General features: G+C 37.4%; 1 protein-coding gene across 2 annotated transcripts in view; it reads left to right on the forward strand.

Annotated features, from left to right (window-relative positions):
* The window catches only part of LOC121507160 (protein SSUH2 homolog), a 29251-nt gene that overhangs the window by 5476 nt on the left and 6761 nt on the right, over positions 1-17014 (forward strand). For both annotated transcript variants that reach the window (XM_041783348.1, XM_041783347.1), the window contains 8 exons: positions 1132-1261; positions 5071-5131; positions 7593-7714; positions 8891-8953; positions 9148-9227; positions 13063-13155; positions 14517-14622; positions 16305-16412. In XM_041783348.1, the coding sequence (XP_041639282.1) occupies positions 1132-1261; positions 5071-5131; positions 7593-7714; positions 8891-8953; positions 9148-9227; positions 13063-13155; positions 14517-14622; positions 16305-16412 (763 nt within the window). The remainder of the gene's footprint in view (positions 1-1131; positions 1262-5070; positions 5132-7592; positions 7715-8890; positions 8954-9147; positions 9228-13062; positions 13156-14516; positions 14623-16304; positions 16413-17014) is intronic.

The following is a 17014-nucleotide window of genomic DNA, read 5'->3' on the forward strand; positions in this document are numbered from 1 at the left end:
TATTTGATCACAAACAACTTTCAGGTTAACAGTGCAGGTATTGGCTTAATAAGATAGTTACTGATATTGGCAGATCTGAAACTTTCTGCTGATGTTTCAGACTGACCAAAATGGAAGTTTAACATAACATTTTAGCCAATAGTAATGCTTAAACCAGTGTTTTTCCATCATTTCTTTTTGTGTAAGACTTTTAGCATGCTCTCAATTTTTTTTTTCTTTCATATTTTACCATGAAATAAAGATCAGATTTTCTCTGACTGGTCACTCTTTCAGCCCTGTAAAAATCTTTTTTTTTTTTTTTTTTTAATTTTAACAGCCATATATTTGGCCAATAGCCAATGTTTGTAAAAAGGACAGATGTCGGCCAGCCTCAGTGTTAAACCGGTTCATCTGTGCATCCCTAGTTAACTCAAGATAGTGATAGAAGTGAAGATCTTCACTTTGGACAATGTGGGAATTATAATTAAAATTAATTACTAATCACATTTTATGTATGAAAAAAGAGTATTAATTAAAATATAATTAAAACATGTTAATAAGAATCATTTATAAAAATACATGATAATTTCAAAAGGACAACAAAATAAATTTAAAAAACAAATAAAAGATAATTATTAATTAGATTAAATAATTATAGATAATTTGATTAAAGAAAATTAAAGAGAAAAAATAACCCATTAGAATGTAATTTATTCATGTTTTATTAATAACAAATACAGATTAATTACAAATTAGTTCAAATTATTATGGTAATATTGACTGAAATAAAATTTATCAGTGCATAACTAATGCATTTTGGTTATTTCTTATTTTTTATTACCTAGAGATGGGAAACAACTCCTACAAACTGTCTACATTAAACAAATACATTGGCAGTGTTTTGCTCTCTGTCCCTTTCTTGCACATTTTTCCTGAAAATAAGACAAAGTCTGTCTTTTTTTCTTTAGCTTTAATGTCTTTGAAGTGTATCCCTCTAATACAAATATTAAAGACTGTGTAGTTTTAGAATGCATGGTGTCAAAAAGTACCAAAAATTTTAGCAACATTAATTTGGGGAAAATTAAATATAGACAACAAAGAGAAAATAGACACAAATTCTGTCTCTAAATGTGTTTTTTTTTTTAATTGCAGCATCCCCTCTCTGTCAGAGGATGTGGCTCGAGATGCGTTCAAGAGCTTTGCTTCGTCCAACTGCTGCTGGAGCAAAGCTCCCGCTGACGATGGAGTCATCACAGGCATGGAGCCATTTAATACCTACAGGGTAAACAGATTCTCCTAATTTATATGATCCTGTGAACTGCTGATGCTACTGCTGCGTGTAATTTTGATCCTTACCACCTACAGTTGGCTCATGACCTGAGATCCCAGAAGCTCCCCCTTTTATCAACTAGTGAGTTAAATCTAGATATATGATCTTATGCACCTGACAATGCTCAGGCAGTATCCGATAGTCTAATTGTGATTTAAATGCTCCCCTTTTACAAACATATAACATGCATTTATAATAAAGCTGTACAATTAACTGTAATATTAGCGTTATCAAGACATGAGCATTCACAATCAACATAATGGTAAGGTCAGAAATTATTGCAGTGAAAATTAAAATAAATGCTTACTCACTCAGCATGTGTCGATTTTACTTATTGGATGGAGGCTTAGCAATCATGTCCATACTTTCACAAAATTTTCACTGTTTTTAAAATTTCCCATTTTCTCTGATGCCTCTTTTTTTCTTGTTTGTAGTAATTGTGTTGAAATCCATTCCCGCTCCAACATAATGCACTCAGTTTTAGCTGCCATGGTTTTCTGTACAACAAAGGCGGATTACGTGATAGGGCTGGAAACTGGCAGTATAACAACTTAGACATCACGCTGCTTACAGAAGAGTTTTAGCCTGATTGCTGCAGAGTGATACACCCAACAGCATAGATCCTATGGCATGGATCTGATGCAAAAGTATTGACCAGGCCTTAGCTGCATGGTTTTTCATTTTCTCTAATGTATTTTTTTCTCAATGATGTCCTCAAACAGTTCATACATCTTTTACACATGTCAGGATCTTATCATATGTGGTCCTCATGACACGCTCAGTCTCAGCAACATGACTTCTTCCTGAACCAGAACACATTTCCAGACACAGATCAGATGTTCATACTCAGGATTTAGGCTCTTAATTAAAATGGCCCAGTTGTTGTCTGTGAGGACAGTCTGAATCGGCCTCTGCTCATTCTAACCACATGACATCACTTCATACCAGTTTATAAACTCTGTTATGCATCTCTGATGACTCTCACATGACTGTCGTTTGACTTTTATCTGACACAAATATGTGACAGAGCACAGTGGGGTTAAAATCTGAAACTGATGAAGCCCCCTGAGGCTGAATCTTTTGCCAAGTTAGGGCAAAAATAAATGAATACATAAATATTTGCAAATATTTAGGCTGCTTGTTAAATACAGAAAAAACAGCAGGAAAAAGCAGTTTTTGTACAGCTTCTTTCTGCCCTTTGGACTAAAAACCTCCATCATGAGAGTGGAAGCTAAAACTCACAGTGCAAGGTAGGGATGGTCAAATGCATCAGTTGAACATCAATATCAGCCGATATCAGCCATGTCTATGAATATCAGACATTGGCCAAATTATGGGAAATGAACTAGACGTCTTTTACAGGATAGTAGAAGTGACCAGTTAGGCAACCTCTGATCTGTTTTCACTGTCAAATGTAAAAGAAAATATAGCCATAGACCAAGCATCGAAGGATGAAGAGATGAGGGTAAGGGTCATTGGCTGGAGGGATGCAGGTAATGGTTGTGGAATGAGGGGATGAGGCTAAGGGTGGTGGGATGGAGGGATGAAGGTAAGGGTGGTGGGATGGAGGGATAAGGGTAAGGGTGGTGGGATGGAGGGATGAGGGTAAGGGTGGTGGGATGGAGGGATGAGGGTAAGGGTGGTGGGATGGAGGGATAAGGGTAAGGGTGGTGGAATGAAGGGATAATGGTGAGCATCATGGAGTGGAGGGATGAGGTTAGGGGTTGTTGGATGGAGGGATAAGGGTAAGGGTGGTGGGATGAAGGGATGAGGGTAATGGTGGTGGGATGGAGGGATGAGGGTAAGGGTGGTGGAATGAAGGGATGAGTGTAAGGGGGGTGGCATGAAGGGATGAGGGTAAGGGTCTTGGGATGGAGGGATGAGGTTAGGGGTTGTTGGATGGTAGGATGAGGGTAAGGGTGGTGGGATGAGGGTAAGGGTTGTGGGATGAAGGGATAAGGGTAAGGGTTGTTGGCTGAAGTGATAAGGGTAAGGGTCTTGGGATGGAGGGATGAGGTTAGGGGTTGTTGGATGGAGGGATGAGGGTAAGGTTGGTGGGATGAGGGTAAGGGTAGTGGCATGGAGGGATGAGGGTAAGGGTTGTGGGATGAAGGGATAAGGGTTAGGGTCATGGGATTGAGAGATGAGGTTAGGGGTTGTTGGATAGAGGGATAAGGGTAAGGATGGTGGGATCAGGATAAGGGTCGTGGGATGAGGGTAAGGGTTGTTGGATGGAGGGATGATCATAAGGGTTATAGGATGGAGGGATGCGGGTAAAGATTGTGGGATGCAGGGATTAAGGTAAGGGTTGTGGGCTGAGGGATGAAAGTAACGGTCGTGGGATTATTGGATGTGGGTAACAGTTGTGGGTTGGAGGGATGAGAGTTAAGGTTGTGGGATGAAGGGATGAGGGTAAGTGTCGTTGGATGAAGGGTTTTGGAAGTTTGGGAGTGTAGGCTATGGTTGTGGGTGAATGCTTCTGTTAGAGTAAAGGAAATTTTGTTACACCCTAAGCTGCATTATTTGTTACCATGTGTGGATCTCTTATTGTAAAAAAGCTTTTTGTTTCCTGGGCTTAACTACACAACTTTCTGCTTTGAGGAGATGACCCTTTGTCAAACTTTGACCCTCTTGGGTACCTACTTGGTACTTAAAACATTAAACCCAGCTCTCTGTCGTGTTCATTTGTGTCTGTATGGACTAGTTTCTATTTTAAACAGTTCAGCTGTCCACAGCAGACTGCTAACTGCTCAAGTTTCAGGTTCGCATACTTTTGTAAGGGTAAAGAGTTTTTTTATTGCGTCTTTTATTATAAAGAATGTGAGTTAGACTCTTCGTAATTGAAAAACTCAGTCACAAACTCTCGGTACTTTCCCTGAACACTTTCTGTTAACAAACAACTTAGGCTGCCACTCTCATGTTTTCATAAGGCCTGTGTAGACATTCTGTGAGAGGCACTAATAAAATTAACCAAATGGCATACCAACCACTAAAATAGCCTGTCTACCCCCACTTCTGCCCCATCTTATTAGTCTTTTAGTACATCTATTTCTGCAAAAATGTGGGATCAACAGTTCTCATTATGTTTTTCAAAGGAATTCGTTTGAAGGCTGTGAGCAACAAATTTAATTTCACATGTTGTGTTAAATTAACTTTAATAATTTCCGTTTTGCAGTTCATTCATTGACTTACAGACAACCATCACTGAATTGATTTCATCATGAAGGAAACATAAAAATACTGTAGCTGTTTGGCATGCTTTCTTGTGGCAAGAGGCAAATTTCTCGGTTGAATTCTTACTTTTCCAGGTTAATTTTGGGGCTTTATACCTTTACTTTAAAGAGAACAGTGAAAAAATTTGGAAGGTGGGAATAGAGAGGGACGGGAATGACAGTTAGGGAACGAGCCACAGTTTAGATTTAAACTCTGGCCATTCACCTGGAGGACAACAGCCCTTGGCGATGCGCTGACACGACCACTAGGCTACTGATGCACTTCTTATTGTTTTTCAAGCAAATGTATGGGCATGTATTTCCAAGCAATATAAGTTACAATATCACAGCAAGTGTACATAACACAAAAAATGATATGTATATATTTAAAAAAATACATAAAGTAAGAGCAGGTGGTGTTTAAACTTTGGCACAACATATATATATTTTTTTAATTTGATGATTTCTCTGTTGGCTTAGATGTTTTAATATGTGACGTGTGCAGTACCAGTATGCCTTATTTACTGTCATGCATTTTCTGTTTTGTAGTATCGGCTCGAGACGTTCACCGAGTCCAGGTCACCTGAGTGGGCCCACAAACCTTATGAAGGTACAAACACACTTAATTTGGCCCTGTTTATATGACACTTTGACAGGGATTTATATCAATTTTAGGCATTTGATACCAAATGGTAATTTCCTATGCTTTGTGTGGATGCACCTTAATGTGTACTGAAACAGTGTGATATCTGGTTGCTCAGACTGCATATAGAGGTAGTCTGGTAAGCCTTGGATTGGTTTAAGTGGGCACAGCCCGTAATGGCACGCATTAAAGACCACCACATCAACATGACGTGCGATCTGCACTCCTCTAGTGAACTAAAAGCATGGCGTTATTTATGTTGTGCAGCCGCACTTGAAGCTGATGGGAGTTGAGGCTCTTTTTAGAGAGCCAGATTTTTTGTCTCAGCTCAGCTAGAAGAGCCAATCTTTCAGTCACCTAACAGCTTTTGCCTTATTTTATTTCTTTAAAACAACAACAATGGGGAAAAAAGGACACTTGCTCTAAGAGCTGGCTCCTGTCAATAGAGCCAGGTCATCTATAAATGCATAACACTACTCCTCATAACTTTTCATCTTGAATTGAATTTTCACTTCATTCCAGATTTATTTGATAAATGTTATATGACCATGTCCTTTAGAAACACATTTTGACATGAGGGAGGGAAGTTGTTAAAGAAGCACATTATGCCCCGATTCACCCCTCTTATTCTTACTGACTGCAGCTTCATGGCACGCCAGGGTTGCCAGGTTCGTGAGACAAACCCAGCACAGTGACCCAGCAAATCTGGCCCTAAACTAGCCCAGCAGCCAATAAAGCAAGTCTAAAAACTAGTCTAATGCTAAAAAATCCAAAATAAGCCCACACATCCTCTGCCATAATATACATATTACCTTAAAATCAAAATAGTTTTGCTATGATTGTAAAATACATTGTAATATGTACAAAATAACACCCTGGATAGTCAGTTTATACCAGTGTTCATTTTTGCAGCCGATTATAGATTTAGTCTTAGTTTTAGTCACATTTTAGTCCTGTTAGCCCTTTTAGTTGAACTTTTAGTCAAAGTCCATACATTTTAGTCTTTACTTTCAGGCACATCATATTTTCTCTCTTAAAATTTAGCCAAACTGTAAAAAATAAACACTTACTTTGTACAATCAGTAGCCTACATGTAGTAATCTGGAATAAACTGCTGAATATACTGATATACATTGGATAACAGACTTTGGGATGAGGGTCATTGATTTTTATCAATAATGGTACTCTTATTAATGGAACTTAAATATCAAACTCGTGATTGATCTTTTTAGTCATATTAATAGGAATACTGGTGCATTTGGGGTTGAAAAATCATACAGTATATTTTTTAACTGAACTTGTGCTTTATATTTATTTTATATTGCTGATTAAATATTCTTTTTTTTCTTTAAAAGACCACATTTATTCAGATTTATTGCCAAAAGCAAAATTCAGATTTTCTCCATTTGACTTTGAACACATCACAATAAGCTGACTTTATCCTGCCTGGATTGTCAGAAGTCTAACTGTCTTTAAACACATCATAACGTAACAGTATGTTGCCTCCTTTGGCTTGCTAATTAGCATTTGTCTCTCCTATTTTGACACAGGTTTTAACTTTGGATTAACGTTTTTAACTAACAGGACCTGGTACAACGTTTTGGAGTTTTTTTTTCTGAACAAGACTGAGGAGGATTACTGTACAGCAGCAAATGAAGCTAATATTAGGAATCTATGCTACTAAACAGTTGGTGGAGATTTTCACTGACTTTTAAGGTAGCTAAAAATACTGAATACCAGTAAAACTGTTCTGTATCCATCCCTCTGTGGGATGAGAGTTTTGGTTTTCAGTGACTGTTTCATATGCTTCATTTTAAACTTAGACAAGACAGATACCTGCAGCCGTGCAGGTATCTGTCCGTGGGAAAGCCGCAAACTTGGCAACCCTGCTGCACACAGCATGCTGGAATATGAAGGCATTTAAGAGAGCCATAAAGACGATGTTTGGGCTGTTGCTTGTATAACAGGAGATAGTGAGTTCTAATGCCAGGTAATTCTAAAGATGTAATTTAAATGCAGAGTATAGATGCACATAGTTAAAGTCGTTTTGTATCCAAATGCCCAAAAGGAATCTTTAAAGAGTTGTATAGACAACTTCTTTGTGGTGAATATATTTGTTGGACCTTGAATTTTTGTCAATACTGTTTTCTTAGAAACTTCTGTTTCAGTAGAATCTTCAGTCTCAAACTATTTCTGATCCTTCTAACAGAATATTTGACAACTCAAAAGCAGACATCACATTCTTCACAGAGGTTAATGTTTATAAAGGCATTTAAAAGCATTAAAGTTTAATGTCATTCAGTTACACCGTTACTCTCTAAGAGCAGGATTAGAGAATTACTGGACAAATACACCAAGGAAAAACGTAATCTAAGGTTTGGCACTCGGTCTAAATTAATTGTGTCATGTCTTAACTGTTGACCGACAGGTGAGCCGGCTGACTTCTACACCCAGACTGCCCCCCGACCCTGGGAAGTCCAGGCCACGCCCCCCAGCCTCTTCACCAGTCACACAGAGAATATCCGTGTACCATACACTTCCTCCATCAAGGTGATTGGTTAAGGAAGCTGTCAGTCAAAGAGAGTTGACACAACATCAGGATTCTGAATATTGATATGATATAAGGAAAAAACAAAGGACATTAATTTAACAAGACTTCATAAGACACAAAACCAGGGAATTTAGTCATTTGTGAATCCCACCCTGCATGTTTTTGACATCGTGTTAACAGCCATTAGTAAAGGGAATAAATTAGAATGTCCTAAAAATAACATGCACCAAAGATCGGATAGAGAGAGGTGTATTAAGTAATTTTGCTCCCTGTCTGTATTTTTAAATTTTCCTTTTTAGGACTTTTTCAAGAGTGTTTGTGTAGTTATGCAAAAATCCTCGTCAAAAGTCTTCAGATTGTGATATAAAGGATAACATCTAGGGACCAAGAGACAGCTGTTTCTCTCCTCTGCTCTCTTTCTAACAGACACTAACCCTTAAATGTGCATCTTTATGAAATGCCAAAAAGAATTAAAATAATATGTTTTCTGACCAGTGAATTAGAAAGAGGATTGAAGGGGTAAGAGATAGGGTGAAGCAGAAAAATGCATAGATGAATGTTTTATCAATCCCAAGGGACATACAACATCTGATATTCTAGAAACCCCCATGGAAAATTAAAATAAAATCCCTACAAATTAGTATTGTTTTTTATTAGAAAGTGAAATAATACCCAGTTATAAAAATAGACGTTGTATACAATTTTAACTACAAACCATGTTTAGAAGTCAGACCTGTACAAAACTAGTGCAGTGTATACTAGTTTAACTTCCATACTCTGGTTCTGTAAGTACAATTCAGCGTAAAAATAGCTGATGTTTAATAGTTTACAGCATATTGTATTTAAAAAATATCCAAAAATATGACAACCTTGGTCAAAGACAGACTTAATGCTTCATTTACATGAGACCTATGTAGAACTGACTTTGTTTTTTGGAGATATGTCATACGTTGCTGGTAGAATTGAACCATTCATGTAATTTACCTGTTAACAAAGTTTATTACATAATCACTGTTTCTATGGTTACCTGCAGGTTAAGTAGAACTGTTAACCCTAAAGTTTAACAGACAGCTGACAGCCAATCAGAGAGCAGGATCCTGATGTGGAGCATTCCTTAAGCTTTTGTCAAGGAGGTTAAAAACATTGTAAAAATATTTTTAACTCTGTGTTTACAGGATTGCCACACCTGCCACGCCTCAGGGACCATGCCATGTGTAGAGTGCCGTGGAGATGGATATGTAAGTGCTGCTGTCAATCTGTTCATTATGACTGAGTCATAATGTTACATAAACTGAGACAAATTAAATTCAAATCATTAAAGGTGACGACAGTTTGACAAGAGTGTGAAATTATATATTGAGAATGTTGTACAGTTTTAGACAAGTAAAATCCATTGGAATCAGTATGACATGGTCTCTCTGTGTCTTTGTAGAAAGCCTGCTGGGTGTGTAACGGCTCTGGGTCAAAGATGGATGGAAACTGCGCTCACTGTAACGGTACTGGCAAAGACAGGTACTACAGGGGTCCTGGTGCCCCCATATTACTTTCTGCCTTATAAAGTATATGTCAAGTGTTCTCCTGTCCTCTTCTTATGTTTCCTTTATTGTCTTTTTTCCTGTATGAGGGGGTTTGTAGAGGCTTAAACTGAAAAAGTAGGCATCTCTTAAGCCTGTGGTCAGACCTTAGAGTGTTTAACATTTCACACAACAAAATAACAAGAAATGGGAGTGGCAGGTAACATGATATCTCATCTAGAGAAGAGAAGACGTGAATATAATTTGATTTTTTTTTTTTTTTAAACAAAAAAACCCCTCTTTCACTCAATGTGAAAACAGATTTCTACAAAATGATGTTAATTAAATGAAAATATGTGATGTAAAATAAGTGCTGCATAAATATCCACCCCCTTCAAGTCAGTATTTAGTAGAGTCACCTTTGGCTGCCATCACAGCCCTGAGTTCGTGTGGATAGGTTTCAGTTAGGCTTGCTCTTCTGGACGCTGCAACTTTACTCCATTCTTCTTTGCAAAACTGCCTAAGCTCTGTCAGGTTGCATGAAGATCAAGCATGAACAGCCCTTTACAAAGTCCAGCCACATTTTCTATATTTGATTGAGGTCTGGACTCGGCCACTCCAGAACATTCACCTTGTGGTCTTTTAACCATTTCTGTGTAGCTTGCACTGTATGGTTCAGATCAGTGCCTTCCAGGGCTGGCTGCTGAGAAGCATCCTCACAGCATGATGTTGCCACCACCATGCTTTACAGTGAAGGATGGTGTGTTTGTGGTGATGTGCAGTGTTTGGTGTCTTGTCTGATGGTCAAAAAGCTCCATTTTGGTCTCATCAAACCAAAGAACTTTCTTCCACTTGACCATGGAGTCTCCCACATGCCTTTTGGTGAACTCTAGGCCAGATTTAATCTGAGTTTTCTTCAACAGTGGCTTTCTCTTTGCCACTCTCCTATAAAGCTGTGACTCTTTAAGAACCCGACCAACAGTTGTTGTCTGCAGAGTCTCTCCCATTTCAGCTGCTGAAGCTTGGAACTCCTTCAGAGTAGTCTGAGGTTGCCTGTCTCACTAGTCCCCATCTTGTATGATTACTCAGTTTGCGAGGATGGCCTGATCTAGGCAGATTTACACACACGTCACATTAGTTTTATTTCTTGATGATGGATTTAACTGAACTCTGGGGATGTTCAGTGCCATGGATTTGTTTTGTATCCATCCCCTGACTTATACTTTACACTAACCTTTTCGCTGAGTTGCTTGGGGTGTTTTTTGTCTTCATGGTGTAACAGTTGCCAGGAATACTGATTAACCAGTGACTGGCAGACACTGACCTTCCAGACACAGGTGTCTTTATACTACTGTTGTGGAAATTTTTCAAGCTGCCTATAGAGAGTCAAAAAACAAGACTGAAAGGTATTATGCACCAAGTGTTTTATTCTCTGTACAGAGGGAGCAACACACAGAACCACACAGCAGTCAGCAGTCCAGAGGTTGGCCCACTGAACATATTCTTCAGCCCCTTCTTATACCATCTAACACGCCTCTGAGCCTTTGATCAACTTCGCAGAACTTCCTAAGCAGAAGAGTGAATCAATTGGGGTACAATAAAACAGATGGTGACCCATCTCAGGAATTTACAACTAGGTACACTGTCCTGTGGTGATCAAAATATCTGCCTATCATCTCCTCTGTGCTCAGAGAGTGATTTACAGTGGGGTTAGAACAGAAGGGTTCACCAGGTCATTCTTTGATCAATAAACAGATGCAGATGCTAAGACTACAGACTAACTAAATCAAATATCAGTTTAAAATACAAAGCATGCAAAAATTCCATCACACTACAATTACTTGAGACACTTTCACTGCACTCAGGTGATCCCCCTTTCACTAATTGTGAGGCTAATAGCACCAATTAGCTTGACCTCTGTTGAATTAGGTCAGAAACATTAAAGAAGATTAATATTTGTGCAGTCATGTACTTTACCTTAAATATTTTTATTTAATTGAAATCTGTTTTCACTTTGACATTAAAGAGGTTTTTTTGTTGTCATTGTTGTTTGTATTGTTTTTGTCAAAAAGTCACATGACCATGATTGATTTATAAAAAACAAAATCTGACTACTCATTGATTCCACAGTTACTGCATCACATGGATTTTTCAGACTTAAACACTCTAAAAACTTTGAATAATAAACTTTAAACAAACGTAATTTGACAAAACATAAATAAATACAGTGCTTAACAAATTAATTAGACCACCCTAACCCTAACCAAAGTAAGGTTATGCCACAGCTGCCCTAAATTAACAGCATTGGTAATTACCAAAATCATTTTTATGTTTCTGCAATGGTTAATACACCAATATGTAGAAGCTCTTTAACCCAAATGATGTTTTTAATGCTAAAATATAATTATTTAACCTTGCAAAGCAGATGGATATGCCTATTTCCTTGTTTTTCACTGGCGAATCCATCTTGCAAAGCTCCCGTCCGACCAATCAGTGATGAGGGGCAGTACTTTCAGGCACATCAGTGTTGTGACGTAAACAAGCAGCAGCAAGAGCTGGTGCAGTTTTGGAGGAAGAGATTAGCGTGGATGCTGCTAAAGCACCAGTTTTATCAGAACTTGATGACATGTCTTCATGAAAAGAACAAAGAAAAGCAGTGAGTTGTTTTCTTTTCAAAAACAACAACAGTCTAGTACTTGCATGTCTATAGTCGCCATGTTTCGCTTTAATCCTCGGTAGCAGCGCACGCGCCGCTTGATAGCAGCTACGTCACGTGTTTTGTTGCTCTGTTTGGCCCGTGGAGATGTGACGGACAGAACATTCATCCAATCACACTCCGAGTTTTTTTCAAATCCTCTGCCTTTTCCGAAACATTTCCTGTTGAAGCTTTCCCAGATGGATGTGTGAAGCACATCCATCTGGCGTGTCAGGTTAATAATTATTATTGTTATCCATGAATTTTCAAATATACTGATTTACAAAAAAAAATGAAAAAATAGTAAAGCACATTATTATTTCTTGATTAATATATCAAATTATAGTTACTTGCATTCCTGAACAGAAAAATGAGTTTTAGTGGTTGAATGTTATGCTTGATTCATTTCTGACTTCTCAGAGAAGCCCAGTGAGCTGGCTCAAATTTGAGTGAATTCAGTTTGAAATCCCTCATTCCTGTTAAAAATGGTAAAATGTGGAGAGCTCACTGAAAATGAAAGAGTCCACATTAAAGCACTTCATGATGCTGGATGGTCTTTGAGACAAATATGACAGGTGGTCTAATTGATTTGTGAAGCACTGTATAAAATTTATGGTATATTTTAACAGTGATAAACAAAAATAATTACTTCTATGGCCAAAGCACTGCTATAAATACTAAAACATTTCCCACATGACAAAACCTTGTGAAGTATGAAACGTGGCACAGAAATGGTATAATCCTGATTTCGTTTTATAATGGGTAGACAAAATTGTAATTCAGTTAATTAATTGCCCTGTCATGCTGTTTTATAGATGACAAGTGGAACAAGTTGTTGAGGATTTTTCATTTTCAGTGTTTAACACAGTAACGTAATGAGTAATGCTGTTCAACACTTGTTGATTCATTGGGATAGAAGCATAAAAGATTGATTTGAAATTTAATCGCTCAATTATAAAAGCTTTTGGAGGATATGGAGTAAGAGAACTAGAGCATGTGAAACAGTGTGGCCCTTTAATTTTCACTGCCATGTCAGCCATGTCAGTCGTCCAGGATCATATCACTGAAGAATGTGAGTCATGTGTGTCACATGTCTAACTGTAGGCATGCGTGTGCGTGTTTGTGCGGCTGTGTGTAGTTGTACAGAATGTGATTCACGGGGAACGAAGGAGTGTGAAACCTGTAAAGGAAAACGACAACTGCTGACCTACATCAACCTCAAAGTGGAATGGTGAGTATGGTGGTAAGAGTTCAGTGGGCCTTTAAGAGGTTTAAATCGAGCTCTTAGGGGTTTGGTCCTTGATTCTGTTCCACTGGATCCTTAAAAGTTTTGAAGCCCGCTCAAGGTTAAAGATGCAAAGGAAGGGGTCCTTTCTTTTCTTTAAAGTGATTTCCTAAGACCTTGAGATGTAACTGTAGTCCTGGAGGAGATTTAAGGTGTCAATGAGGTCGTTAAATGAGGCCTCGGAGAGAACAAGCAGCTTATGGTTCCTCTAGGTCATTAAGAGACCGGTAACCTGTAAGGTTCTATCTTAAGTTCAGGTATAAAGTCCACACTTAAGCCAATGTCGAAACAAAAATGTCCCTGAAAAAGGATTTACTTAGTCCAATCCGATTGGTCAGAGTTTCTGTTTGAATGTCCTTTTTCTGCTTATCGATCCCTGTTCCTTTTCACAGCATTAAACATAAACCATGTTATTATCACAGTTTGTCTTCTTGATTCAGAAAAATAGCTATGATCCTCCAGGCTACAGAGAAAAAGAACTATCCAGTTTGTTATCAACACATAGGTTAAAAGCCAGCATCTGTGAAGGTGTGGGGATGTATTGTGTCCATGGCATGGGTCACTTGCACTTCTGTGATAGTAGCATTAACACTGAGAGGAACATACAGGTTTTGGAGCAACATATGCTTCCATCTAGACGTCTTTTTCAGGGACATCCCTGTGTATTTCAGTGAGACAATGCAGAGACCCATTCTGCAAGAGTTACAACATCATGGCTTCACAGTAAAAGAGTGCAAGTACTAGACTGGTCTGCATGCAACTCAGACCTGTCTGCCATTAAAAATGTATGGCGCACCATAAAGTGCAAAATATGACAAGGGAAGTTATGCATTGTTGACTTGCTTGGGATGTATATTAGATAAGGATGGGAAAGAATTCAACTCCCAGTCCTCCAACAGTCTGTGTCTTCAGTCCCCAGATGCTTACAGAGTGTTGTCAGAAAAAAAAGTGATATAACACAGTGATAAACATGCTCCTGTCCCAGGTTTTTTGGAATGTGTTGCAGGCATCAAGTTCAGAGTGTGTTTATATTTCCAAAAAACAACACAGTTTTTCAGTTTGTAAACTGGATATCTTGTCTTTGTATTGACTTCAAATAATTATAGCTTTAAAGGATTTGTAAATCACTGTAGTTTGTTTTTTAGTCACATTTGACTTAGTGTTCCAACTTTTTTGAAACTGGGGTGTGTATTTTGTTAAATGGTTCAGCTGTGACATTGTGTTGTTATATCCCCCTCTATTGGCTAATATATAGAACTATATAATGTGAATTAAAGTGATGAAACACAGTCTGTTTTTGTGTTCAGGACTAATAATGTGGAGGATCATGTGGTGCACCAGAACTCTGGTATGAACGCTGATGATCTACGTTCAGTGACCGGGAAGGAGCTGTTCAAGAACAACCAGTACCTGGTAAACAAATTCTCACACAAAAAAACATGCTGTTAAATATGCATATGGTACTGTCGCAGTGCTTTTCTTGCAGAAAATGTCTGTATTTCTTGTTGTGCAGCTAATCTGCTTTATGATACAATCACAGTTGATTAAACAAAACCATGGAATCGGTAAATGTGTTATTTATGCTGTGTAATGACGCTTAATTGTTTCTTCACTCTAAATCTGAATAATCTCTCTATATTTAAAGTGAAATAAGTTAGATGATTAAGGGCACCCATAACTTTTGGCATATGATAATGTTCCTTAACTATATTAACTCAAATATTGTCGTATTTCACTTGAAATTTTAGATTGATGTTTTCAATGTAAACTACATGACTTACAAATTGCACACAGTTTATGTAACTTGTGTAGGAAGATGTAGTTAGATAGAAAATTAAAGTTGGTGCTTTTGATGGTGAAAAAAATTGGTAAATGGGTAAATGAGAGCTCCAGGATTTGGTTAGGATGTGTAATTGCTATTAGACTTGACAATACTGCAAACATGATATAAAACATAAATGGTATCTTAAGTCTTTCTGCTATCAGATTTATTAGCAATTTTCAACATAATTAGCCCACAGGCTTATCCTGCTTCACTGGAATTCACAGATTCACAATTCAAATATGTAAAGAAATTTTGGAAAACTTTGTTCCTTTTTCTAAAAAAATTTTCAAACAGTTTTGATGCTAACACCCTGAATTACTAACTCACATCACTACCCCATTCCCTCTTTCTCTATATTATCTTTTTGTCATTGGTATTGATTGATATGATTTAATCTTTTCATTTTCATTCATCTTACCTTGACTGCAAATACAACTATTCACGTGAGAATATGTAATATGTGCTTACAGTAAAACTGTATTCAAGTGCAACACTCATTAGAGCGTTTCTGCTATTTTTGTGTAATTTTTCTCTTTTCTTTAAATTCTTTTTTATTCTGATAAATTTTTCTTTTTTTTCTGCAGGCATTTTTGTAAACCTTTCACGTACAACTTAATACAGAAATAACTGCAGCATTTTATGCTGTTAGGTAATTGCACAGCGTGACATTGTGATTGCAGTTAGATCAATTATGCAGCATTAGGAGAAAAAGTGCATACATAGAAAAAATATGGAAGTATAATTAACTGAGTACAAAAATAATATAAGCAGAAAATAATTATGGCAGTTACACTTAGAGAAGTATAGTCAGAGGAAACAAGAGGTTAGAAGAAACCCTTCTTCCCTAGATGATATTCAATGTGATTTCACAGGGTTAAAAAAGCTGAGCAATTAGTCAAGATTTAGATTAAATCACAACATGGACCAAGGAAATTCTAATTTCAGAAGTAATATGTGTCAAGATACCATTTTAATGTTTAAGTTGCAGCAGAGATGATATGCTCTACACATTACACAAATATTCAAGGGTCATTTTTATTGAATAATTTGCAAAAAAAAAAAATCTACTTTGCTTATTTTTGTGTAAAGTTTTGCTTATCTAAATGAGAATGATATATAAGAATTCATGTTACATTTGCAATATGAGTGAAAGTAATAAGTTATTCATAGTCTCCACAGGAAGCAGAATGGATCGGTTATATAAAACGTATACAGAATTTTGAAATGTAAGGTAATATTTTATATTTGTTTCTCTGTTGTCTCCCCTCAGCTCTACCCTCTGCTTGGATTTCCAAATCCAGACATGGCAGCAGCCTCTGAGCGTCTGATCAAAGATCACCAGAGCAAATACGCCCAGACCTCCAGGATCCTGCAGCAGGTAGGTTTACAGACAAATTTATGAGGATTTAAAATAAAAACTGTTCTGAATGTGTGAGAGGAGACTGACAGGAAACAGTTTCATTTGTGGGTTTATGGGGGTGGTTCCCTTGTTGTTTTTCCTAAAACCTTGGTCTTTGATTCAGAGTTCATATTTTGCACAGATGCACAGTCTTACTGATATCAGGAGATGTGAAACTGCCAATATATCGGCAGTACATAACAGATGGTTGGAAGAATAGCTTTGTGCAGCTTAAAGAAGGATCAATGGGCCTACCTCAGCTGAAGATTTTTCTCTTATCATCCTCATTTCTTAAATGTTAAAGAAAATAAGTTTTAAGTCTGAACTTAAGCTAGTTTGACCTTTTTTACACTTGATAAGAATTTGTGTTTTTTTGTTTGTTTTTTCAAGCACTTTGTCATGGTTGTCTGAAAGAATCACCCTGCAAACCTAACAGGCCATTTCTACTACAGGAGTGACTTGCTGTTCATTACAGTTAAAAGAATAAGATCCTATATCAATACTGGCAGCTAAAAGGACTCTGGAAATTTTGCCATATCTGATATCAGCAAAGATCCAGTATCGTGCATTTCTGATATTTT

The sequence above is a fragment of the Cheilinus undulatus genome, linkage group 3 (assembly GCF_018320785.1).
Source record: "Cheilinus undulatus linkage group 3, ASM1832078v1, whole genome shotgun sequence".
Taxonomy (NCBI): Eukaryota; Metazoa; Chordata; class Actinopteri; order Labriformes; family Labridae; genus Cheilinus; species Cheilinus undulatus.